The sequence below is a fragment of the Oncorhynchus nerka genome, linkage group LG7, assembly GCF_034236695.1.
Source record: "Oncorhynchus nerka isolate Pitt River linkage group LG7, Oner_Uvic_2.0, whole genome shotgun sequence".
NCBI lineage: Eukaryota > Metazoa > Chordata > Actinopteri > Salmoniformes > Salmonidae > Oncorhynchus > Oncorhynchus nerka.
In genome coordinates, this window is record NC_088402.1 from 70683527 (window position 1) to 70711396 (window position 27870).

The 27870-nt window shown below is 43.1% G+C and overlaps 1 protein-coding gene across 1 annotated transcript in view; it reads left to right on the forward strand.

Annotated features, from left to right (window-relative positions):
- The window catches only part of LOC115132298 (metabotropic glutamate receptor 4-like), a 206698-nt gene that overhangs the window by 169696 nt on the left and 9132 nt on the right, over window positions 1-27870 (forward strand). The window contains exon 6 of the mRNA XM_065021085.1: window positions 23754-23954. Within this exon, the coding sequence (XP_064877157.1) occupies window positions 23754-23954 (201 nt within the window). The remainder of the gene's footprint in view (window positions 1-23753; window positions 23955-27870) is intronic.

A 27870-nucleotide genomic window follows, 5' to 3' on the forward strand; every position in this document is an offset into this window, starting at 1 on the left:
ATGGCCTTGAGATAGAAGCTGTTTTTCAGTCACTCGGTCCCTGCTTTGAAGCACCTGTACTAACCTCGCCTTCTGGATGATAGCGGGGTGAACAGGCAGTGGCTCGGGTGGTTGTTGTCCTTGATGATCTTTATGGCCTTCCTGTGACATCGGTGGTATAGGTGTCCTGGAGGGCAGGTAGTTTGCCCCCAGTGATGTGTTGTGCAGACCTCACTACCCTCTGGAGAGCCTTACGGTAGTGGGTGATTGTGGAGGCCAGGTCATATGATGCAGCACTCCATCACTCTCCTTCTTGGTCAAATAGCCCTTATATAGCCTGAAGGTGTGTTTTGGGTCATTGTCCTGTTGAAAAACAAACAATAGTCCCACTAAGTGCAAACCAGATGGGATGGCGTATCGCTGAAGAATGCTGTGCTAGGCATGCTGGTTAAGTGTGCCTTGAGTTCTAAATAAATCACTGACAGTGTCACCAGCAAAGCAGCCCCACACCATCACACCTCCTCCTCCATGTTTCACGCTGGGAAGGTCCTCTGTTCACCTACTCTGCGTCTCACAAAGAAACAGAGGTTGGAACCAAAAATCTCAAATTTGGACTCCTCAGACCAAAGGACACATTTCCACCGTTCTATTGTCCATGTGTGTCTTGGCCCAAGCGAGTCTCTTCTTATTATTTGTGTCCTTTAGTAGTGGTTTCTTTGCAGCAATTTGGCCATGAATGCCTGATTATTAAAATGGTGCCGGAAGAAATGGCAGCAGTTTTACAGGCGCCCAACCAATTGTGCTATTATGTGTTTTTTTTGCGTTATTTGTAACTTATTTTGTACATAATTTTTCTGCAACCGTATCTTACGGAAGAAAAGAGCTTCTGGATATCAGGACAGCGATCACTCACCTCGCCCCTCGGATTAGACAAAGATTTTTTTCAAGACTATTCCCCAAACAGCTGGCAGGGCCAACATCCCTGTTCTTCGCAAGAGGAAGCGACACAGGTACAGAGGACGAAGAGCCGGAGGCCTCGTCAGGATCCGCAGAAGGCGAGTAGGAACGCTGCCATTACCGTCAATATTACTCGCCTACGTGCAATCATTTGACAATAAAGTAGACGAGGTATGATCACGAATATCCTGTAACATCCTATGTTCCTCGGAATCGTGGCTGAATGACGACATGGATATTCAGCTAGCGGGATATACGCTGCACCGGCAGGATAGAACAGCACACAGTAAGATGAGGGGGGAGGGGGGGGGGGGGGGGTCTGTGCATATTTGTAAACAACAGCTGGTGCACGAAATCTAAGGAAGCCTCTAGATTTAGAGTATATTGGGATACATTGCAGGCCACACTACTTGCCTAGAGAGTTCTCAGCTATACGTTTCGTGGCTGTTTATTTACCACCACAGACAGATGCTGGCACTAAGACTGCACTCAGTCAGCTGAATAAGGAAATAAGCAAATAGGAAACCACTCACCCAGAGGCGGCGCTCCTAGTGGACGGAGACTTTAATGCAGGGAAACTTAAATCAGTTCTACCAAATCTCTATCAACATGATAAATGTGCAACCAGAGGAAAAAAAATCTAGATCACCTGTACTCCACACACAGAGATGCATACCAAGCTCTCCCTTGCCCTCCATTTGGACCACAATTCTATCCTCCTGATTCCTGCTTACAAGCAAACATTAAAGCAGGAAGCACCAGTGACTCGGTCTATAAAAAAAGTGGTCAGATGAAGCAGATGCTAAACTACATGACTGTTTTGCTATCACAGACTGGAACATGTTCCGGGATTCTTCCGATGACATTGAGGAATACACCACATCAGTCACTGTCTTTATCAATAAGTGCATCGAGGACGTCGTCCCCACAGTGGCTGTACGTACATACCCCAACCAGAAGCCATGGATTACAGCCAACATTCGCACTGAGCTAAAGGGTAAAGCTGCCGCTTTCAAGGTGTGGGACACTAAACCGGAAGCTTACAAGAAATCCCACTATGCCCTGCGACGAACCATCAAACAAGCAAAGCGTAAATACAGGGCTATGATTGAATCATACTACACCGGCTCTGACGCTCGTTGAATGTGGCAGGGCTTGCAAACTATTACAGACTACAAAAGGAAGCACAGCCGCGAGCTGCCCAGTGACAAGAGCCTACCAGATGAGCTAAATCACTTCTATGCTCGCTTCGTCAGCAGTTCAGGATGACTGCATGATCACGCTCTCCGTAGCCGACGTGAGTAAGACCTTTAAACAGGTCAACATACACAAGGCTGCGGGGCCAGACGGATTACCAGGACATGTGCTCCCGGCATGTGCTAACCAACTGGCAGGTGTCTTCACTGACATTTTCAAGTCTGTAATACTAACATGCTTCAAGCAGACCACCATAGTCCATGTGCCCAAGAATACAAAGGCAACCTGCCTAAATGACTACAGACCTGTAGCACTCATGTCCGTAGCCATGAAGTGCTTTGAAAGGCTGGTAATGGCTCACATCAACACCATTATCCAAGAAACCCTAGACCCACTCCAATTTGCATACCGCCCAAACAGATCCACAGATGATGCAATCTCTATTGCACTCCACACTGCCCTTTCCCACCTGGAAAAAAGGAACACCTATGTGAGAATGCTATTCATTGACCACAGCTCAGTGTTCCACACCATAGTACCCTCAAAGCACATTTTTATTTTTTATTTTATTTCACCTTTATTTAACCAGGTAGGCTAGTTGAGAACAAGTTCTCATTTGCAACTGCGACCTGGCCAAGATAAAGCATAGCAGTGTGAACAGACAACACAGAGTTACACATGGAGTAAGCAATTAACAAGTCAATAACACAGTAGAAAAAAATGGGCAGTCTATATACAATGTGCAAAAGGCATGAGGAGGTAGGCGAATAATACAATTTTGCAGATTAACACTGGGGTGATAAATGATCAGATGGTCATGTACAGGTAGAGATATTGGTGTGCAAAAGAGCAGAAAAGTAAATAAATAAATAAATAAAATAAAAAAAAAAAACAGTATAAAAACAGTATGGGGATGAGGTAGGTGAAAATGGGTGGGCTATTTACCAATAGACTATGTACAGCTGCAGCGATCGGTTAGCTGCTCGGATAGCTGATGTTTGAAGTTGGTGAGGGAGATAAAAGTCTCCAACTTCAGCGATTTTTGCAGTTCATTCCAGTCACAGGCAAGAGTACTGGAACGAAGGCGGCCAAATGAGGTGTTGGCTTTAGGGATGATCAGTGAGATACACCTGCTGGAGCGTGTGCTACGGATCCATCGTGACCAGTGAACTGAGATAAGGCGGAGCTTTACCTAGCATGGACTTGTAGATGACCTGGAGCCAGTGGGTCTGGCGACGAATATGTAGCGAGGGCCAGCCGACTCATACAAGTCCAGTGGTGGGTGGTATAAGGTGCTTTGGTGACAAAACGGATGGCACTATGATAGACTGCATCCAGTTTGCTGAGTAGAGTGTTGGAAGCCATTTTGTAGATGACATCGCCGAAATCGAGGATCGGTAGGATAGTCAGTTTTACTAGGTAAGCTTGGCGGCAAGTGAAGGAGGCTTTGTTGCGGAATAGAAAGCCGACTCTTGATTTGATTTTCGATTGGAGATGTTTGATGTGAGTCTGGAAGGAGAGTTTGCAGTCTAGCCAGACACCTAGGTACTTATAGATGTCCACATATTCAAGGTCGGAACCATCCAGGGTGGTGATGCTAGTCGGGCATGCGGGTGCAGGCAGCGATCGGTTGAAAAGCATGCATTTGGTTTTACTCGCGTTTAAGAGCAGTTGGAGGCCACGGAAGGAGTGCTGTATGGCATTGAAGCTCGTTTGGAGGTTAGATAGCACAGTGTCCAATGACGGGCCGAAAGTATATAGAATGGTGTCGTCTGCGTAGAGGTGGATCAGGGAATCGCCCGCAGCAAGAGCAACATCATTGATATATACAGAGAAAAGAGTCGGCCCGAGAATTGAACCCTGTGGCACCCCCATAGAGACTGCCAGAGGACCGGACAGCATGCCCTCCGATTTGACACACTGAACTCTGTCTGCAAAGTAATTGGTGAACCAGGCAAGGCAGTCATCCGAGAAACCGAGGCTATTGAGTCTGCCGATAAGAATATGGTGATTGACAGAGTCGAAAGCCTTGGCGAGGTCGATGAAGACGGCTGCACAGTACTGTCTTTTATCGATAGCGGTTATGATATCGTTTAGTACCTTGAGCGTGGCTGAGGTGCACCCGTGACCACTAAGCTGAGCTAAGGACCCTGGGACTAGGTGGCGAATCGCATCTCTGCATGTCTGGCAGACATATCAGTGTGGATGACTGATCACCACCTCAAGCTGAACCTCGGCAAGACGGAGCTGCTCTTCCTCCCGGGGAAGGACTGCCCGTTCCATGATCTCGCCATCACGGTTGACAACTCCATTGTGTCCTCTTCCCAGAGCGCTAAGAACCTTGGCGTGATCCTGGACAACACCCTGTCGTTCTCAACTAACATCAAGGCGGTGGCCCGTTCTTGTAGGTTCATGCTCTACAACATCCGCAGAGTACGACCCTGCCTCACACAGGAAGCGGCGCAGGTCCTAATCCAGGCACTTGTCATCTCCCGTCTGGATTACTGCAACTCGCTGTTGGCTGGGCTCCCTGCCTGTGCCATTAAACCCCTACAACTCATCCAGAACGCCGCAGCCCGTCTGGTGTTCAACCTTCCCAAGTTCTCTCACGTCACCCCGCTCCTCCGCTCTCTCCACTGGCTTCCAGTTGAAGCTCGCATCCGCTACAAGACCATGGTGCTTGCCTCACGGAGCTGTGAGGGGAACGGCACCTCAGTACCTCCAGGCTCTGATCAGGCCCTACACCCAAACAAGGGCACTGCGTTCATCCACCTCTGGCCTGCTCGCCTCCCTACCACTGAGGAAGTACAGTTCCCGCGCAGCCCAGTCAAAACTGTTCGCTGCTCTGGCCCCCCAATGGTGGAACAAACTCCCTCACGACGCCAGGACAGCGGAGTCAATCACCACCTTCCGGAGACACCTGAAACCCCACCTCTTTCAGGAATACCTAGGATAGGATAAAGTAATCCTTCTCACCCCCCTTAAAAGATTTAGATGCACTATTGTAAAGTGGCTGTTCCACTGGATGTCTTAAGGTGAACGCACCAATTTGTAAGTCGCTCTGGATAAGAGCGTCTGCTAAATGACTTAAATGTAAATGTAAATGACTAAACACCTCCCTCTGCAACTGGATCCTGGACCTCCTGATGGGCCGCCCCCAGGTGGTGAGGGTAGGTAGCAACACATATGCCACACTGATCCTCAACACTGGAGATCCCCAGGGGTGCGTGCTCAGTCCCCTCCTGTACTCCCCGTTCACCCACGACTACATGGCCAGGCACGACTCCAACACCATCATTAAGTTTGCAGATGACACAACAGTGGTAGGCCTGATCACCGACAACGATGAGACAGCCTATAGGGAGGAGGTCAGAAACCTGGACAGGTGGTGCCAGAATAACAACCTATCCCTGAACATAACTAAGACTAAGGAGATGATTGTGGACTACAGGAAAAGGAGCACCGAGCACATCATCAACGGGGCTGTAGTGGAGCAGGTTGAGAGCTTCAAGTTCCTTGGTGTCCACATCAACAACAAACTACAATGGTCCAAACACACCAAGACAGTCGTGAAGAGGGCACGACAAAGCCTATTCCCCCTCAGGAAACTAAAAAGATTTGGCATGGGTCCTGAGATCCTCAAAAGGTTCTACAGCTGCTACATCGAGAGCATGGTTGCATCACTGCCTGGTACAGCAATTGCTCGTCTTCCGACCCCAAGGCACTTCAGAGGGTAGAGCTTCTCAACAGTTTTTACCCCCCTGAACAGGAGTCTTACCCAGACTATTTGCATATTTTGCCCCCCAGCCCCTCTTTTACACTGCTGCTACTCTCTGTTTATCATATATGCATATTCACTTTAACTATACATTCATGTACATACATCAATTGGGCCGACCAACCAGTGCTCCCGCACATTTGCTAACCAGGCTATCTGCTTTGTGTCCCACCACCCGCCAACCCCTCTTTTTACGCTACTGCTACTCTCTGTTCATCATATATGCGTAGTCACTTTAACCATACCTACATGTACAGTACATACTATCTCAATAAGCCTGACTAACCAGTGTCTGTATATAGCCTTGCTACTGTTATTTTCAAATGTCTTTTTACTGTTGTTTTATGTCTTTACACGCGCACACGCACACACACACGCGCACACATACACACACACACATACATACACCTTTTTTTCCCGCTCTTTTGGTTAGAGCCTGTAAGTAAGCATTTCACTGTAAGGTTGTATTCGGCGGACGTGACAAATAAACTTTAATTTGATTTGATTCACAAAGTCTCTTCTGAACAGTTGATGTTGAGATGTGTCTGTTACTTGACCTCTGTGAAGCATTTCTTTGGGCTGCAATCTGCGGTGCAGTTAACTCTAATAAACTTATCCTCTTTAGCAGAGGTAACTCTGGGTCTTCTTTTCCTGTGGCGGTCCTCATGAGAGCCAGTTTCATCACAGCGCTTGATGGTTCTTGAAACTTTCAAATTTCTTGACATTTTCCAGATTGACTGACCTTCATGTCTTAAAGTAGTGATAGACTGTAATTTCCCTTTGCTTATTTGAGCTGTTCTTGCCATAATATGGACTTGGTCTTTTACCAAATAGGGCTATCTTCTGTATACCCCTCCCTACTTTGTCATAACACAACTGATTGGCTCAAAAGCATTAAGAAGGAAAGAAATTCCACCAATTAACTTGTAACAAGGCACACTTGTTAATTGAAATTTATTCCAGGTGACTACCACATGAAGCTGGTTGAGAGAATGCAAATAGTGTGCAAAGCTGTCATCAAGGCAAAGGGTGGCTACTTTGAAGAATCTCAAATATAAAATATATTTTGATTTGTTTAACACTTTTTTGGTTACTTCATTATTCCATGTATGTTATTTCATAGTTTTGATGTTTTCACTATTATTTAAAAATGTAGAAAATAGTACAAAATAAAGAAAAACCTTTGAATGAGTAGGTGTGTCCAAACTTTTGACTGCAACTATAAGTCGAAAAATGGATGTAGCAACTAAGGATTGCCCCTTTAACAGGCAGTGACCTTCAAACAGCAGAACTATTTTTCAATTTGAACGTGATCCATTAACTTGCCCCAAGAAAATGTATTCTGTCCACTGTTCCGTGAATGTCCTGGAAAATAATTTCCTTGTCCCGCATTTGGGCTTATTAGATGTGGTCACCTTAATTCCACCTGCTACTACAACATGTTAACACCATCTTTTCACATATGAGGAGAGTAACATTATTTCAACACAATCATGCAATTCCAAATGTGAATGTGAGCATTTCACAAGTGAAAATCTAATTTCCAATTTCAAATGTAAGAAATCACAAGTAAAAATCTAATTTGCAGTTTCACATGTGAAACCCTTTGCAAGCTTACATGTTAAAAACAATCACTTGTGGAAGTTTTTCACATGTCAAACTGTAAATGTGATTTAGATTTTCACATGTGAAAGGGAGAATTTCATATCCGATTTTCACATGTGAAAGTTTTAAACATGTGAAACCGCAAATTTCACACGTGAAACTGCAATTCACACTTGAGGTGAAAAACAGGTTATTCTCCTCACATGTGAAAAGGTGGTTTTACTCTAAATTTAATTTGTGAAAATATGGTCACGGGTGAAATTTTAACTCAACATGTGAAAACAGCTATTTCACATGTGAAAATACCACCACTTCTAGGAGAGGATTAGAGTATACATTTACATTTACATTTAAGTCATTTAGCAGACGCTCTTATCCAGAGCGACTTACAAATTGGTGCATTCACCTTATGACATCCAGTGGAGCAGCCACTTTACAATAGTGCATCTAAATATTTTAAGGGGGGTGAGAAGGATTACTTTATCCTATCCTAGGTATTCCTTAAAGAGGTGGGGTTTCAGGTGTCTCCGGAAGGTGGTGATTGACTCCGCTGTCCTGGCGTCGTGAGGGAGTTTGTTCCACCATTGGGGGGCCAGAGCAGCGAACAGTTTTGACTGGGCTGAGCGGGAACTGTACTTCCTCAGTGGTAGGGAGGCGAGCAGGCCAGAGGTGGATGAACACAGTGCCCTTGTTTGGGTGTAGGGCCTGATCAGAGCCTGGAGGTACTGAGGTGCCGTTCCCCTCACAGCTCCGTAGGCAAGCACCATGGTCTTGTAGCGGATGCGAGCTTCAACTGGAAGCCAGTGGAGAGAGCGGAGGAGCGGGGTGACGTGAGAGAACTTGGGAAGGTTGAACACCAGACGGGCTGCGGCGTTCTGGATGAGTTGTAGGGGTTTAATGGCACAGGCAGGGAGCCCAGCCAACAGCGAGTTGCAGTAATCCAGACAGGAGATGACAAGTGCCTGGATTAGGACCTGCGCCGCTTCCTGTGTGAGGCAGGGTCGTACTCTGCGGATGTTGTAGAGCATGAACCTACAGGAATGAGCCACCGCCTTGATGTTAGTTGAGAACGACAGGGTGTTGTCCAGGATCACGCCAAGGTTCTTAGCGCTCTGGGAGGAGGACACAGTGGAGTTGTCAACCGTGATGGCGAGATCATGGAACGGGCAGTCCTTCCCCGGGAGGAAGAGCAGCTCCGTCTTGCCGAGGTTCAGCTTGAGGTGGTGATCCGTCATCCACACTGATATGTCTGCCAGACATGCAGAGATGCGATTCGCCACCTGGTCATCAGAAGGGGGAAAGGAGAAGATTAATTGTGTGTCGTCTGCATAGCAATGATAGGAGAGACCATGTGAGGTTATGACAGAGCCAAGTGACTTGGTGTATAGCGAGAATAGGAGAGGGCCTAGAACAGAGCCCTGGGGGACACCAGTGGTGAGAGCACGTGGTGAGGAGACAGATTCTCGCCACGCCACCTGGTAGGAGCGACCTGTCAGGTAGGACGCAATCCAAGCGTGGGCCGCGCCGGAGATGCCCAACTCGGAGAGGGTGGAGAGGAGGATCTGATGGTTCACAGTATCGAAGGCAGCCGATAGGTCTAGAAGGATGAGAGCAGAGGAGAGAGAGTTAGCTTTAGCAGTGCGGAGTGCCTCCGTGATACAGAGAAGAGCAGTCTCAGTTGAATGACTAGTCTTGAAACCTGACTGATTTGGATCAAGAAGGTCATTCTGAGAGAGATAGCGGGAGAGCTGGCCAAGGACGGCACGTTCAAGAGTTTTGGAGAGAAAAGAAAGAAGGGATACTGGTCTGTAGTTGTTGACATCGGAGGATCGAGTGTAGGTTTTTTTTCAGAAGGGGTGCAACTCTCGCTCTCTTGAAGACGGAAGGGACGTAGCCAGCGGTCAGGGATGAGTTGATGAGCGAGGTGAGGTAAGGGAGAAGGTCTCCGGAAATGGTCTGGAGAAGAGAGGAGGGGATAGGGTCAAGCGGGCAGGTTGTTGGGCGGCCGGCCGTCACAAGACGCGAGATTTCATCTGGAGAGAGAGGGGAGAAAGAGGTCAGAGCACAGGGTAGGGCAGTGTGAGCAGAACCAGCGGTGTCGTTTGACTTAGCAAACGAGGATCGGATGTCGTCGACCTTCTTTTCAAAATGGTTGACGAAGTCATCTGCAGAGAGGGAGGAGGAGGGGGGGGGAGGAGGATTCAGGAGGGAGGAGAAGGTGGCAAAGAGCTTCCTAGGGTTAGAGGCAGATGCTTGGAATTTAGAGTGGTAGAAAGTGGCTTTAGCAGCAGCGACAGAAGAGGAAAATGTAGAGAGGAGGGAGTGAAAGGATGCCAGGTCCGCAGGGAGGCGAGTTTTCCTCCATTTCCGCTCGGCTGCCCGGAGCCCTGTTCTATAGTATAGAAACCATCGTTTTGACTAGATCATGTCCTCTATGTTTTGGCTCTGTCTGGTATTTGCAGCAGCATTTGGAGTATATTCGCTGTATATATCCAACATTGCTAAAAATGTGTTCGCTCAAAGAGGTTTCAAATAATGAGACCAAATTGTATGATGTCACTTCATAGAGAGGCTTATTATTCTCTATTTTGGTTAGGCCAGGGTGTGACTGGGGTGGGCATTCGATGTTCTTTTTTCTATGTTTTTGTATTTCTTTGTTTTTGGCCGGGTATGGTTCTCAATCAGGGACAGCTGTCTGTCGTTGTCTCTGATTGACACCATACTTAGGTAGCCTTTTCCCACCTGTGTTTTGTGGGTAATTATTTTTCTGTGTGTGTGTGTGCACCTCGGTTGCGGCACGTTTTTAATTTTTTTAAATGTATTTATTTATTTTTGCTGTTTACCTGTTTGTTTTTTGGTTGTTTCGGTTTCACTTTCATTAAAAGATGTGGAACTACATGCACGCTGCGCCTTGGTCAATTTATGACAGGGAGTTTGAGGATAGCGAGCGTGACAGTTGAGCTCCAACAGTGGGACCAGATACAGTCCATCACACAACCATGTCTTATCTAGCCAACATATTACAGCCTAACCTAAAGAAATGAAGCCATTCTTGGTCATGGCTGATCACCTGATACATTATGTGAGAATGGGGACAAATTGGAAACAAACAAACATCTATTTCGTGAGCAATTGAATCTGCGCACATTGGCGTGGCATGAGATTTTCCTCAGATTATCTCTGCATGGACAATAATGTAGAATGCTCAACTGTCAATGGGAGTTCTAATAGACCGGTTTGCTCTGTGAAACCATGGACCCCTGAAACCATGGCTTTATCGTGCAGAACACTGTGCATTGTCACACATGTTCAATACAGCCATTTTCTGGTGAGATCACCTCACAGGTCTGACGAATTTAGGATGATTTTGCTGTCCCATTTTGATTCTACAACACCTTGAGTCATTGCATTTCACATTATTACCATTATTCCAATTTGAGCACATATGTCTGTCACAGTTTGTTAATTCAGATTGCGTTACCTTTATCAGCCTTTATCAGCCTGTTACCTTTATCAGCCTGTGGCATTTCTTTGCTAAAACAACATTTTTGGTAAATAATGTGCCTGGAACACCCAGAGCTCTGTGACTAGGGAACTTGCAGCTCTGTCAGGTGCGATGCTTGTCCCCCCCCCCACACAACATTTTAACCTATGCTTGAGGCCAACGCATGGCTCTGTGTGAAGCACACCTTTGTCTGTCACAGAACCGGAAGGAGATACACTTTCTATGATCTCTCTCCATCTCTCTGCTCTGATAGACATGAATGAGCCTGCATCTCACCTCTCCAGCATTTATTTCCTTATAGAATCATAGCCATGGGAAGGGCTCTCAAATACATTTGAGAGTTACTGCTGTCTGTTCAGAAATAAATGAAATCAATCATAATAGCCTACTACACCATGAGAAAGAATATACATTTAGCCACAGAGGATCAAAAGCTTATTTTAAAAAATCTTTGCCTAGCTGTGGAGTGTAGAGCAATAACAAGGAATAGCCTACAGTCGGGAACACGCTGCAAATTTGTCAGTGAACAAACAGCATGCAGACAAAACAGGCCTTTTGCAATATTTCGAAGACAATCGCTGGAAACACAGGTTGGAAAGCAAATGGCTCCTGCTGAAAAGAGAAGACTCTAATATGTTTGCTGAAGGCTACCAAAATATTTGATTAACTTCCAAATAGGCCTATTGTTTTACAAAGTAAAACAACCGAGAGAGGGGCTTTTGGCACGAGCACATCGGCCATCACCAGCGAGTGAGCTGGCCATCATTGGGTGAGTCAGTGAAACTGGAAAGCATTTTTAGTACTATAATTTCCTCCTCATATTGTAGCCTATAATATGTCTCCACACACCTAGGCTATTGATGGATTCAAGACAAGATCATTTTTATTGATCTCAGATTCTCAGTATGTCAGTGTCAAAGTACAGTAGCCTGACATTTCAGTCATTTGTGTGATATTATGGTGCTTTCATGACGAGTGGGAACTTGGATAAAAACTAAGTTGAATCATGGCGTCAGTGATCTTCAGGACGGAAAGTTGGAGCTCTTGATAGAGGCCTGAGTTCCCGGCTTGGAATTCTGATTTGGGTGCCCATTCAAAACAAAATTTCCCAGTCTGAGCAAATTTTTTCCTGAGTTCCCAGTTGTCTTGAAAGCACTGATGTTGGAAGTCAGAGATTTCCCAGTTCCGAGTTCCCATGTTTTGAAGTTGGCATTAAAAAAGATTATGCCAAAGTCTCCAGTCATGTAAAATGATGTAGATAAAATGCGTTCATAAAAGGCCACATTTTTCCCGGACCCCAGGCCACAAATAGTTTTCTCCATGTGTGCCACTTCTGTAAATGCCTCTACTCTACTGCTCTATGCCACTATGCAAATGCAATGATATGCATGGAATGCGTTACTTTAAAAGTCATATTTTTTTCGGTACTGGTGCTCACATTTCGCTTCGGCACCTCCTGATTTACAAAATAAGCACTGTCGTTGACGTCAGTCCAAGGTGAGGCCTCCTTTCAGGGTGCATTGAAGAGTCAAGCAAACATGACTGACTAACTGACTGACTCACTCTGTTGCTCACCATCCCAGTGGACATGAGTCATCAAGGCCAGCAGAAGGAGGAGAATAAGGAGAGTTATGTGTTGGTTATTTGATTGAGTGGCTGAGGCCATGCTCCTGCTGAAACGTCGCTTCCATGATCAAGCAATGTTTATATATATATTTGGGTTTGGTGCATCTTTTTGTCCCTTGACTCACAACATTTGTCACTGATGTGACAGGTCAAAAATAAACACTTCCTCAGAAGAAAAAAATGGCATTGAGCTTGTTTTCTACAGTCTGAAACACAATATCCATGATTGTAGCCACCATTTGAATTGCGGTCAGCAATTCAGCCTTTCTACTTGTAACCACCACAGCACAATAACTGAACATGCACACTCTTTCACAGGCCATTGATCGCAACAGTTTCCTACAGCCAGGGTGAGTTCACTACATGACTGGAAATGTATTTTCAGGCGATGATGACAGGAACGGTAGTCTGTCTGTTTTGAGCATAGGGGAGATGAGGCCAATTCTCTTTAATGAGAGGAAATAATCACCCTGCTATATGATAGCCTACATTAAAGCCAGTGCAGTGGTTGCACCAGCTCACTTGAACTTACAAGAGCCTTTCATGTTCAATTAAGTGCAGGGTTCCAAATATACTTGTGGAAAGAGCAGAGAGTGACTCCCAACTGCCATTATGCACAACTGAAGTCACCCATATACCACGCTTGATTTAGCTCTACTCTTGAACATGGAATATTCCCCATTAAATGATGTGTCAGGTGAATGGTTGGGTTTCTGATGGTTGGATTATTTTTGCCTGCTGCGTCTTTACACCATTTCAGTGTTTAAACAACACATAACGATATATTTCTCCTTCTGGGACAAAAGTCAGTCATTTAGAGTCAAAAGAAGCAATTTCAAACTGACACTTTCTTGGGAAAGAAAGTCTACCACTAATGATTACTGACAAACATACAGTATAAATCCACATCAGATGGCAATGGGCATTACCTATTGCCCATACAGGGAGAACACATCAATGCGTTTCTGCCTTAGCGTCAGTGGAGTCGGCACTCATCAAAGTCAGTCGACAGTCTAATTATTATTCTGTAGTTGTGTTTTGAAGCTTAATGCTTCCAACTAGCACTGCTTGTATGAAATGGCCTTTAATGTCAAATTAGCCTAATACGTTTTAAGAAGAAACACTAAAGGAATTATATTAGACATTAATTTCATACAGTATCTTACTGCCAAGAGTTTACTAGTCAAGTCCATAACAGGAGGAAAGCCTCTGGCATTAGTCGATGACAACCTCTAACTCTTCAATGGAATGAAGGGTATGTAGAAACAGTACAAGACAGAAAAGATGCTACATACAGTGGGAGAGAACAAGTATTTGATACACTGCCGATTTTGCAGGTTTCCTACTTACAAAGCATGTAGAGGTCTGTAATTTTTTTTATCATAGGTACACTTCAACTGTAAGAGACGGAATCTAAAACAAAAATCCAGAAAGTCACATTGTATGATTTTTAAGTAATTAATTTGCATTTTATTGCATGACACAAGTATTTGATCACCAACCAACCAGTAAGAATTCCGGCTCTCACAGACCTGTTAGTTTTTCTTTAAGAAGCCCTCCTGTTCTCCACTCATTACCTGTATTAACTGGACCTGTTTGAACTCGTTACCTGTCAAAAAAGACCCCTGTCCACACACTCAAACAAACAGACTCCAACCTCTCTACAATGGCCAAGACCAGAGAGGGTGTAAGGGCATCAGGGATAAAACTGTAGACCTGCACAAGACTGGGATGGACTACAGGACAATAGGCGCAATTATTAGAAAATGGAAGAAGTTCAAGATGATGGTCAATCACCCTCGGTCTGGGGCTCCATGCAAGATCTCACCTCGTGGGGCATCAATGATCATGAGGAAGTTGAGGGATCAGCCCAGAACTACACAGCAGGACCTGGTCAATGACCTGAAGAGAGCTGGGACCACAGTCTCAAAGAAAACCATTAATAACACACTACGCCGTCATGGATTAAAATCCTGCAGCACACGCAAGGACCCCCTGCTCAAGCCAGCGCATGTCCAGGCCCGTCTGAAGTTTGCCAATGACCATCTGGATGATCCAGAGGAGGAATGGGAGAAGGTCATGTGGTCTGATGAGACAAAAATAGAGCTTTTTGGTCTAAACTCCACTCGCCGTGTTTGGAGGAAGAAGGATGAGTACAACCCCAAGAACACCATCCCAACCGTGAAGCATGGAGGTGGAAACATCATTCTTTGGGGATGCTTTTCTGCAAAGGGGACAGGACGACTGCACCGTATTGAGGGGAGGATGGATGGGGCCATGTATCGCGAGCATTGAAGATGGGTCGTGGCTGGGTCTTCCAGCATGACAACGACCCGAAACACACAGCCAGGGCAACTAAGGAGTGGCTCTGTAAGAAGCATCTCAAGGTCCTGGATGTTCTGCTTTTCTGATGTATCAAATACTTATGTCATGCAATAAAATGCAAATTAATTACTTAAAAATCATACAATGTGATTTTCTGGATTTTTGTTTTAGATTCCGTCTCTCACAGTTGAAGTGTACCTATGATAACAGACCTCTACATGCTTTGTAAGTAGGGAAAACCTGCAAAATCGGCAGTGTATCAAACACTTGTTCTCCCCACTGTCGCTAGATAAGCTTTTCATTTGCTACCACTGTATTAAAACAATGGTGTTGTCATTCCTGATCCTCCTCTCTGTCTCTCTCTCACTCTCTGTCTTTTTCGCTTCTGAAACTTTCCAATATGCAAAAAATATATTATATTGTATTTCTTTCGAAAATAAAGTGTAATAATAGCACAACATACGTAACGAACAAAATGTTGTATATATAGCCAGTATTTTTCTGGCTCTGAGCAAATTAATTATGTAGCAAAAGACACCAGCCTTAATTGAGTGGAATGATGTGTGTATGCTTAGTCAGAACACATCACCTGGCCTCTTCTGACTCGTCTTTTTCTTTTTAACTCTCAAGGCCCACCGTGATGCTGTCCCTGGATGAATGATAAACAAAGACACAAAGCTCTAATCTTCATCTGCAGCTTTGGATGTGGTCCACAGCAGGCACTCTCCAGTCTGCCAAGCAACACATGAAACCCAGTGTCCAGTCACTGCCTTCCTCTTATCTTCCTTTATCATCCAATAAACGTCAGCCAACTGTGCGGAGACCAGATTGTCTAAACCATGTTGAAAACTGCCCAATCTAGCACACATTGTCAATTTACAGTGCTGTATGAGGATATTCCTTTTATATGCAACCAAGAGAGTATCAAAGTTATATTGATCCAGGATGTATTACTGTAAAGCTGTACAAAATTGTTTTGTTTGATACAAGAAAAATATGCAATGCTGGGTTAAATGTGACAACAATCAGTGAAAAGATCTTGTTTACTTTTGAGCAGCAGCTAGTAGGCACCTATCAGTCCACTGGAATAGGACCATTGTCCACAGTGGATAGGGTGCTAGGATGAGAGATCGATTTCAGTGTGTTAGAACCACATTGCCGTCAACGATGTGTTTCAGTATAACTCTTAGCAGTTCCGATCATAACTTGGTAATGGAGTTACTTTCAGGTTGAGCACTGCAGGCATTTATACACACAGCAACTCCCTGACATGGGTTGCCATGTGCCTCATTTACGGTACTCTTCTTCGTAGTTTGTTAAACTCTTAATGTGAAAAAACAAAACAATAGTTGCTCCTCGTGGCGGAGTGAATACCAAAGGAAAACTGCTATGATAGTCGACCTATCTGCAATGCATTGTTCTTCTATATTTCTTGAGTGTTTTGTAAGCTGTCTCTTTGGTGAGGGAACAAAATGCTGAGATTAAAAGCAGAGATGAGAAGCCAACAGAGGTAGGGGCATGCAATGCAATTGCCAGAGAGCGTGGGGACATTGCTTACATACGCTACGACAGATTCATTGTCCACTCTCCCTACTAAAAACTAGGAGGAGTGATACAGCCAAGCTTCCGGGTCAGCAGCCTCAGCCCCAAATCTCACACACACACACACACACACACGCCTGATTGACTGAATTCTATAATTCTATAAACTAGACATAGTACTTTTCTTATGCACAGTCCTCAACTGGGCCCTCAACAACAGAGAATACGCGCCAGCCTGGATCTCATCTATTACTACCTTTATCCATAAAGAATGTAAAAATCCAGCAGAATTGACATCGTATCGACCAATATTGGTGCTGAACGGTGACCAAAAATGTATTACATCAATTTTTGCAAATATATTAAATCATGTAATCCCAGATATCATAAACTTTGTTCAAACGGGTTCTGTGTCCAGCAGACTCCTGACCGATAATACTAGGCGAATATTTAATGCAATTGGAACACGCTCTCAAGAAAAAAAAGATGCAAAGAAAGCCTTTGTAAGGGTGTCATCGCCTTTCATCTTTGAAACATGTCAAACATTTAACTTTTGTGAACATTTCAGTCAGTTCCCAGCACTATGGATGAAATAAAGCATTAGGGTGCCGTACCTGGGTACAGACTAAAAACAGGGAAATCAGAAGCAATGACGGTAGGTCAACCAAAATTCCAAGACATCAAAACTAAGTTTCAACTTAATGAGATCAAAATAAACTGAAATACTTAGGGATTACAATCTCCCAAGATCTGACGAAACTACATCAGGATAACTTTGGAACACTGGAAAACCAGCTTAACAGGACCTACAAAGATGGACATTAGTACCTTTAACAATAACAGGAATATTTGAAACTATTCAAATTAATGTCCTCTGAAGATTTCTGTTCCTGTTCCAGAATCTACCATTAACTACAGCACCAGTTAAAAGCTTGGACACACCTACTCATTCAAGGGTTTGAATGACACTTGACATTCTGGAGGTGTGTTGGGTTATTGTCCTCTTGAAAAACAAATGATAGTCCCACTAATCGCAAATGACATGGGATGGCATATCGCTGCAGTGTGTTGTGCTACCATGCTGGTTAAGTGTGACTTGAATTATAAATAAATCACAGAATTGCTTCACAGAGTTCAAGTAGGACATATTTCAACATCAGCTGTTCAGAGGAGACTGCTTGAATCAGTCCTTCATGGTAAAATTGCTGCAAAGAAACCTCTACTTAAAGACACCAATAAGAAGAAGAGACTTGCATGGGCCAAGAAACACGAGCAATGGACATTAGACCGGTGGAAACCTGTCCTTTGGTCTGAATTATATACTAAATGACCAAAAGTATGTGGAAACCTGCTCGTTCAACATCTCATTCTAAAATCATGGGCATTAATATGGAGTTGGTCCCCTCTTTGCTGCTTTAACTGACTCCACTTTTCTGTGAAGGGTTTCAACTAGATGTTGGAACATTGCTGCGGGGACATGCTTCCATTCAGCCACAAAAGCATTAGTGAGGTCGGGCACTAATGTTTGGCGATTAGGCCTGGCTCGCAGTCGGCGTTCCAATTCATCTCAAAGGTGTTCGATCGGGTTGAGGTCAGGGCTCTGTGCAGGCCGCTCAAGTTCTTCCACACCAATCTCAATAAGTTATTTCTCGATGGACCTCGCTTTTCTGTAGCATTAACAGTGTTAATGTTGTAGCACTAGTGGTTAGAGCATTGGACTTGTAACCGCAAGGTTGCAAGTTCAAACCCCCGAGCTGACAAGGTACAAATCTGTCATTTTGCCCCTGAACAGGCAGTTAACCCACTGTTCCTAGGCCGTCATTGAAAATAAGAATTTGTTCTTAACTGACTTGCCTGGTTAAATAAAGGTAAAATAAAATACAATTCTTCTTCCACCAAACTTTACAGTTGACATTATGCATTCGGGCAGGTAGCATTCTCCTGGCATTTGCTAAACCAAGATTAGTCCGTTGGAATGCCAGATGGTGAAGCGTGATTCGTTACTGCAGAGAACACGTTTCCACTGCTCCAGAGTCCAATGGCGGTGAGCTTTACACAACTCCAACTGACGTTTGGCATTGCGCATAGTGATCTTAGGCTTGTGTGGGGCTGCTCGGCCATGGAAACTCATTTCAGGAAGCTCCCGACAAACAGTTCTTGAGCTGAGGCTGTTTCCAGAGGCAGTTAGAAACTCGGTAATGAGTGTTGCAACCGAGGAGAGGCGATATGTTTTTGGGGGACCAGGGCAGACATAGCAGGGCAGGAATTGTACAAACTGACTTGTTGGAAAGGTGACATCCTATGATGGTGCCACGTTGAAAGTCACTGAGCCCTTCAGTAAGGCCTCTCCACTGCCAATGCTTGTCTATGGAGATTGCATGGATCTGTGCTCGATTTTATACACCTGACAGCAACGGGTGTGGCTGAAATAGCCAAAACCACTCATTTGAAGGGGTGTCCACATACTTGTGTGTGTATATATGCAGTATATGTCTAATGTTCATGTTATTATTTTAAATGTATGTCAATTATTTTTGTCTGGTATGTCTTTTTAGTTATCTGTTGGATCCCAGGAAGACAAGCCCTCACCATTGGCTTTGGCTAATGGAGATCCTGATAAAATCATAAATGAGCAGCAGATCCCTGTTCAGTTATCAGAGCCTCCTCATCCTGGCATTCCATAAGTTATTTGTGCCATTAATGCCAAAATATTGCTGAAAGCTCAGGTGTGTGTCTGTAAGTGTGTAAGTGTTTAAGTGTGTAAGTGAGTGAGAGCAGCCCTTTTTGATTGGTTTGCCTATGGCACACATTTACAGGACCATAACTGGATAAATCTTCTTAAACATTCAAAGGCTTGTCAGGGATGTTAAATTGCTTCTCCCAGCCTGGGAAAATACTGATTCAGACTGCAGATAGCAGCAGCAAGAGAAAACAAAAAAATGATTTATCTGTTCAAAGCCAGCATTTGTTAACATTAAGTGCCTCTGTTTAGATAAGAAATGTCCATGTATAACTTTCATGAGGCATGCAGAACACAAAAAGCTGAGCTACTTATCAATTACTCTATCCTGTTTTCCCTTTTCTTATCTTATACATTCTATGTCTTGTTTACATTCAGGGCACAAGTGGACTCGGCAATAAGAGATAAAGTGTGATGAGAGAGAGCCGACCTGAATTTGGAGAATGGGTCTGAAGGGAGAGTTGAAAGAATTGGCCTCAGAGGCCATCCCCTAGATGGAACTGCCTGTTGATTTGTATCACAGCCATTAACACTGGGCAGTAGAGTCCTTACTTAGCGAATGCAAGAGTAATATGTGACAGTGTCACATTCATCAGTGACAATTGATGTCTGGCTACCAACACAGAGGCACGAAGACTACTTTCCAAATGGACATTAAAGAACTAGGCTGATTATGTGGAATGTTTCCTCCCCCCTTTATCACTGGCAAAAAGGGGATTTGGTTACACAAAACATACAACATTTATGTACCAGTTTTATTAAGTCGGACAATTATATAGTATGAATGTACAATATATGTACTTTTACATACTTTCGAGGTATAGGCATAGTTAAAGTTAAGTTGAATTATTTTTGAAAAATCGTACTGTATAGGTTTTCTCCCCCCATCTCCTATTTCCATCATGACTCATAGAAATGAGCACTAATCATCAAGCATTGAGAACATCAGTAAGCAATCTGACAAAATCTTTTCATTGCCTAGGAGTGTTTGAACTTCCTCAGAGGACGTAGACCCTGTTGATTTTACTTTAATAGCATGGTGCGGAATTGTCACACAGGATAAAAGAGTGGCAGATGGTATCTGTTACTATAAGGATCAGCTGTCAGTGCTTTCACGTTGCCCCTATCTTGGTTCCCAAGCTAGCTCCTCCAAACTTTGGTTCTCAGCTAATGATTTCACAGGACGAGGATGCAAGTTTTAATGATCTTCAAAGACTATTATTAAAATGTGTGCTGTGACAGTGTTCATATTAGCTTTAAGACTGAACTCATTGCATCCCTCTGAGATTGATTTCAGTCATGTTAAACTTTGTTCAGCATATCTTATAGATCAGTTTTTATTTAATTTGACTGAATTCAAAAATGTAGTTGATTTAGTTAGAATGCCACAGCCGTTGTTAAATGTATTCATAATTCAGACAGCAGAGCAACCCTAATCTGTGTTTCATTCTCATCAGACTCTTCTCAATGGCTGAAACCTCTGGTCTGGCATACTGATAATATAAACTATAGTCATGCTGTGTATGGAATCACAACTCACTTAGTTGTTGTATAGAGCAGTCAGGCCCAATGCCAAAGGTGGGGACCTTGGCTGCTGCTGGTGGTGGTTTTTCCCTTCTCATTGGTGCTGTAATAATAACAACTGAGACGAGCTAATTAAAGGCCAGTGGACTGCACCGCTGTCACTCTCTCCATGCAGGCGCTGACAGGGCAGCGGCTAATTGCGGGACCAGGATGTTAATTGAAACCTTGCATGGTGATTAACACATTTCCAAAGCATTGAAACAACCTCTGCTATGATTAATATACACCTGTCATAACTAATTACATTGATACTGAAGAATGATCAGGCCTTGCTCTGTCTTCCAGTCCTCCTCCATCACACACTCTAGCCTTGATTAACACATCTCTGATGAATAGTAGAACATGGCAGATTAACAAGACCTGTCGGTCAGTTGTGTTCTTTCTACATCAAACGAACCTTTACAAAATAAATATATTTGTTAGATATGTAGATTTCTTGTATCAGGAGAACTCTAATTTGAGTTGTTGGTCTATACCAGACATAGTCCGAAGTGCAGTAAAGTTTTGGAATGCAGTGATATGTGTTGAGATGTAAATGTATGCTAAGAGACATTCCTCAATCAATCAGAAATAACTGGACCATAATACAATATATAAAAGCATTTTTTAAATTTGTATAATTTGCATTTGTAGAAAAGGGTTACGCTAATTAATGTCTGGAACAAATAGCATGTAATTGGCAACTTTAATTTCTGCCAAGCTCCAAATAAATTAAGTATGAGTATGAAGGGTAGATTGACAATAAAGCAATCAGAAAACTCTAAAAGGCTATCATTTGCTTGATTTCCCATTTCTTGCAATCAGTGTTGTTCAGCCATTTCGCTCTCTGAGGTTGGTTGTTCTGCTATAAAGTACATCAAGAAACTGCAGTCTTATTGGGCATACCATGTCAAATTCATTGAGTCAGAGTTGTACAGTCAAAGTTGAGAACCTGTAAAAGCAAAGGGCAACTAATAACAAAGCCAACTAAACTCAGCAAAAAAGGAAACGTCCCTTTTTCAGGACCCTGTCTTTCAAAGATAATTCCTAAAAATCCAAATAACTTCACAGATCTTCATTGTAACAGGTTTAAACACTGTTTACCGTGCTTGTTCAATGAACCATAAACAATTAATGAACATTCACCTGTGGAACGGTTTGTTAACCTGTTGCGACGAGCAATCCTGTATCTGGGAGCGTAATTATAGCCTCAAGCTCATTACCATAACGCAACGTTAACTATTCATGAAAATCGCAAATGAAATGAAATAAATATATTGGCTCACAAGCTTAGCCTTTTGTTAACACTGTCATCTCAGATTTTTTTTAAATGCTTTTCAACCATAGCTACACAAGCATTTGTGTAAGAGTATTGATAGCTAGCATAGCATTAAGCCTAGCATTCAGCAGGCAACATTTTCACAAAAACAAGAAAAGCATTCAAATAAAATCATTTACCTTTGAAGAACTTCGGATGTTTTCAATGAGGAGACTCTCAGTTATATAGCAAATGTTCAGTTTTTCCAAAAAGATTATTTGTGTAGGAGAAATCGCTCAGTTTTGTTCATCACGTTTGGCTGAGAAAAAAAACAGAAAATTCAGTCATTAAAACGCGAACTTTTTTCCAAATTAACTCCGTAATATCGACAGAAACATGGCAAACGTTGTTTAGAATCAATCCTCAAGGTGTTTTTCACATATCTATTCGATGATAAGTCACTCGTGGCAGTTTGGTTTCTCCTCTCTTCAAAATGGAAACATGCACGCACCTGGAGATTATGCAATAGTTTCGACGGAGGCCACCGAGCGGACACCTGGTAAATGTAGTCTCTTAAGGTCAATTTTCCAAGGATATGCCTACAAATACGTCACAATGCTGCAAACACCTTGGGGAAACGACAGAAAGTGTAGGCTCTCTCCTTGTGCATTCACAGCCATATAAGGAGACATTGGAACACAGCGCCTCAAAAATCTGGCTCACTTCCTGTATGAAATTTCATCTTGGTTTCGCCTGTAGCATTAGTTCTGTGGCACTCACAGACAATATCTTTGCAGTTTTGGAAACGTCAGAGTGTTTTCTTTCCAAAGCTGTCAATTACATGCATAGTCGAGTATCTTTTCGTGACAAAATATCTTGTTTAAAACGGGAACGTTTTTCATCCAAAAATGAAATACTGCCCCCAGAGGTTCAAGAGGTTAAGACACTAACAGCTTACAGACGGTAGGCAATTAAGGTCACAGTTATGAAAACTTAGGACACTAAAGAGGCCTTTCTACTGACTCTGAAAAAAACAAAAGAAAGATGCCCAGGCTCCGTGCTCATCTGTGTGAACGTGCCTTGGGCATGCTGGCCAGATATGGGAACGCACAATCCCTCCATCAGTGCTCAGACTGTCCGCAATAGGCTGAGAGAGGCTGGACTGAGGGCTTGCAGGCCTGTTGTAAGGCAGGTCCTCACCAGACATCACCGGCAACAACGTCGCCTATGGGCACAAACCCACCGTCGGAGATGCACTGCAGTACTTAATGCAGCTGGTGGCCACACCAAATACTGACTGTTATTTTTGATTTTGACCCCCCTTTTGTTCAGGGACACATTATTCCATTTCTGTTAGTCACATGTCTGTGGAACTTGTTCAGTTTATTTCTCTTGTTGAATCTTATGTTCATGCAAATATTTACACGTGTTAAGTTTGCTAAAAATAAAACGCAGTTAACAGTGAGAGGACGTTATTTTTTTAGCTGATTTTATTTGCTGAATAGTAGGGTAGAGTTGGATTTACAATAATTGATTTGCTTACGAAAACTGTTAAGATCCACTGTAATACAGTAGTGCTTTTATTCTCTTTGGAATAAATGTTATTACAAGAGTGTTTGTGTTATGCTACGTATAATGACTGAATTGAACTGTAACTCCTATCTTTGTGTACCTTTAGACCACGAGCGGATCAGGAAGGACTCGTCCTATGAGCAGGAGGGAAAGGTCCAGTTTGTGGTCGATGCAGTCTACGCCATGGCGCATGCCCTGCACAACATGCACAAGGAGCTCTGTCCAGGCAAAGTGGGCCTCTGCTCCAAAATGGAAACCATCAATGGAACCATGTTGCTCAAGTTCATTCGCAAAGTCAACTTTACAGGTTTGTTTTAGTAATGCACAAACTACAAACACCTGTGAATATATGCAAGATAGCAGATACACAGAAATAATACAAACACTATACAAATATACACATTGGCAAAGGCATCAGCATTTCCTTCAGTATTTCTCTCTCTAAGGAAATGCCTTACCATTTATTTGTAAATAGGCTTTATCAATTGAAACACTCTTAAACCCTTGCTTTGTTCCTTCCCCCACATTTAGCTTGAATGATGTGTCTTACTATTGTAATTATTTCGATAACTAACCGTAATTCAAGAAACATTGTGTTTCTACAGCCAAATGAAAGGTTCCAGAGTCTTCGAGAGAGCAGCATGAAAAATGCCTCTCCAACAAATCCGTAAAGAGAACATGAAAGCAAAATCAAGCTGCTATTGCAGGGGAGCAAACCGATATTACTAGCTTACTGTTACTCAGTCTAGAGAAACTAATCTGCATTTGTATGGAATCTCTTTTGCCAGAGAAGCATTTGAAGTGGTGGTAGTTCACTGCACTGTTGTACACTGCAGTCCAAAGAAGAGAAAAACATTGTGTTGTTGTAATGGAACAAGCTTTAGGAAAAATACACTAGTTGTGGTGAAATATCAAACAAGACAGTGGACATTTGATTAAAATCAGCTGGACTGTATAAAGCTTGGTTATTGATAGCTTGTAGATCGATTGAAGATCAACATAAAACAAAAGTTATAAGATAATTAACGCTTTATTTGTGGAACTCAATACTGTTTAGCTGACAGAAAAGTCGCCCAAAGTTGCTTAGTCATTTTATAAACCTCAAAGTGAACACCTCATCTCCAGTCCACACAGATGTTGACATTTCAAGGAAAGACAAACTCAGATCCCCTAATAACCAATTGTGTGAGTGACTCATTGGCCTGCTGGGCTATTTTAGAGTACGGTCTCTGTCTGATGTCACTTTCATCTGTTCTAATAAGGTGCGGCCAATTATACATCAACTGAGCAGAAGGTCAGAGTGATGCAGAGTGGAGGCAATCAGACATAATGCAACATGTGCATTCTGACATCCATGGACTGCCCAGACCCTCCCTTAGAGCTAATTATATGGTAATAGGTGCCCTATTTGAATGGAGGTAGAGGAAGGCACAATCCAAATTGAGAATGGAAGGGAGAGCCGTAGGGTCAGAATAGAATAGCTGAACAGTAAAATGGAGAGCTGCCTTATCACAGGGCTCTTACTAACCTTCCATAGAGGTGTGCTGCTTCTTATGTTATGCACAAAAGGTGACTCTATCAGGCAGAGTGTCTGGCATACCAACCAATCACCACCTCTGTAGAACAACGTCTACCTCTTCAGCTACCTGTTCAGCTTTGTCACTGAGATGATTAGTTCACTTCCTGACCTAAATGGCTCATCACCAGGCATAGCCACACTGCAAATAGGCTGCTCTAGCAGCTCCTCACTCCTGTTCTGTGCTTCAGGGTTTCTATCTGTTAAGCTCGACCCGAGAGCTGTTGCATTTTATTTCTCTGAATGTAGACACATTTCCTGAATGCAACATCGCTCATTTGTCTCAATGTATCACGTTTCAGGTAAGATCCAGATGCAGACAACGTCGAAGTAACAACAGTTTATTAATCGAACAGGGGTAGGCAAAAGACAGGTCAAGGGCAGGCAGTAATCCAAATAGGTGGGGCAAAGGTACAGGACGGCAGGCAGTGTCAGGGTCAGGGCAGGCAAATGTCAGTAATCCAGAAAGGTGGGGCTAAGGTACAGGGCATGCAGAATGGTCAACACTGGAATAACTAGGAAACAGGAACAATCGAGAGACAGGAGCAGAGGGGAAAAACACTTGTAGGCTTGACAAAACAAAACGAACTGGCAACAGACAAACAGAGAACACATGTATAAATACACAGGGGATAATTGGGAAGATGGGCGACACCTGGAGGGAGGTGGAGACAATCACGAAGACAGGTGAAACAGATCAGGGTATAACACAATGACTTAACTTTATTTACCCCAGTTCCCTTTACTTAAAGGGAATATTGTCTCTCTGCAAAATACAAGAAAAAGGGAAGCCTTCTCTGAAGGAATAAGCTTAGTTCTGTTACCATGTTTTCTCCTTTAGACAACCAACCACAAGTTCTTCCCAAAATAGAGACAACATGCAAATTATAATTAGAACATTGTTTGCATATTTCTCAACTTGGTGATTAAATGTATCCAGGTCACACCTCATTTGGGTGTTTGTTCTAACACAATATGAAACAAATTGTCCCAATTTTCTAAACTCAGCACAAGATGCACAAATTCACAACCTGAACCACAGTTCAGACATTAAGCTCTAGACATCTAGCCATTCCACTGCTCTCACCTTCATGTCCAGGTCACTCAGTCTCCAACCTAGCAGTAGCACTCCCCTATGGAAAAGGACTTAGAAAACCCTTTACATGCATTACTGGAAGACTTCTCAGTAATAAAACTACAGGTATTGCATTTAAACCTAAGAATCAATGCCAAAAACACATTACCGGTAGGATGTATTGCTGTGAAGTCTTACTGTACATTAGAAAGTAGAATTTAAAAGGTTTTAAGGAAGAGAACAGGAAATGTTGACATGATCCCAGTGTATTCTGGGAACTAGAAGCACCCATGCTGACTAGAGGAAAGGAGACACCTGGCCACTCCAGATATTGTTGACAAAGTTGATTCTTGTTGATGTTAGACCTACCACCGTATTGTCTCTGTTGTTTCAGAAATGTTTCTGCTGCGCTGGCTAAACTGTATCAAAGTTTTGTGATAACAGAACTTACATTGTGAAGTCCATTGGTTCAAAGAAAACACGGTTAGAGATAAAAAATATTTTAAAAGTTCTAAATACCCATATCCATTACACTAGAACCCATCGGCTTAGCGTTCATTAAAAGCATAGAACTGTTAGATTTTTGTGATTTTAGCATGGCTGAGAATGTTGCTGAGACTGTTGCTTCAGCTCACAAAATGCAATATTGTTTGTCTACTTCTGAATTCTTCAAACAATGGATACTTTTCCTCATTGAATGGTCTTAAGCAAAGCCTAGCACATATAAACTTGCTGTTTTGTAAAGCCAGTTAATTGTTGCAACTGCCTGTGCATGAATGTTTAATTACAGAGTGGGGAAGCATAAATGCCAAATGCCATCCTCCCTGCCAGGCAACTAACAAATGACGTGCCACAACAAACAGCAAGGGGAGGGTAAAATACAGCATGGAACACAATGCATCACCCTTTTTGAGTTTTGTGTCACATAGAGATGACAGGGAGAGGCTGACAGGACAATCAGCCACAGCATTGGCCTTAGCTCTGCTCAATTGGATGACTAATAACCAGGAAAGGCTGGGCCTCCATTTTGAGTGGTTGTAAATTATAGTGTGTCACCACCGAATTCCGGTGTTTTCAAAGCCTACTTTTGCATTTACAGCGAAATGTAGAAGATTGTGGTAATTTGTATATCTTTCGCTGTTAGCTTTGTTTCAGGATTCTGAAGCAGTAACTGTGGCATAGAGGAGATGATGTCTCGTAGAGATATACTTTAACTAGTGATCTATTCCGTTTTTTCCTGATTGACCCCCAGATATGATTATGGATTTGTGGTTTGCATGCAGCTCGCTTGAGACATTTAGGGTAAACCACTGTGCATACATTACAGACCTTACTTCAAGCATTGTCAACTGCTTTTCTGAAATTCCTGATTGAATGTTCAGATTCACGGAAGAATAACACCTGGAAAAGCCTATATTTATATATTTATACCACATGCAGTACCGATATGTAGAATATATGCCAAGACACAAAACCACCATCATGAAATGTATTTATGGATATTATTTTTTACATCTAACCTTTATGATTTCAGTACAATGTATGCCATCTTTACATAATGTAAACAATTCA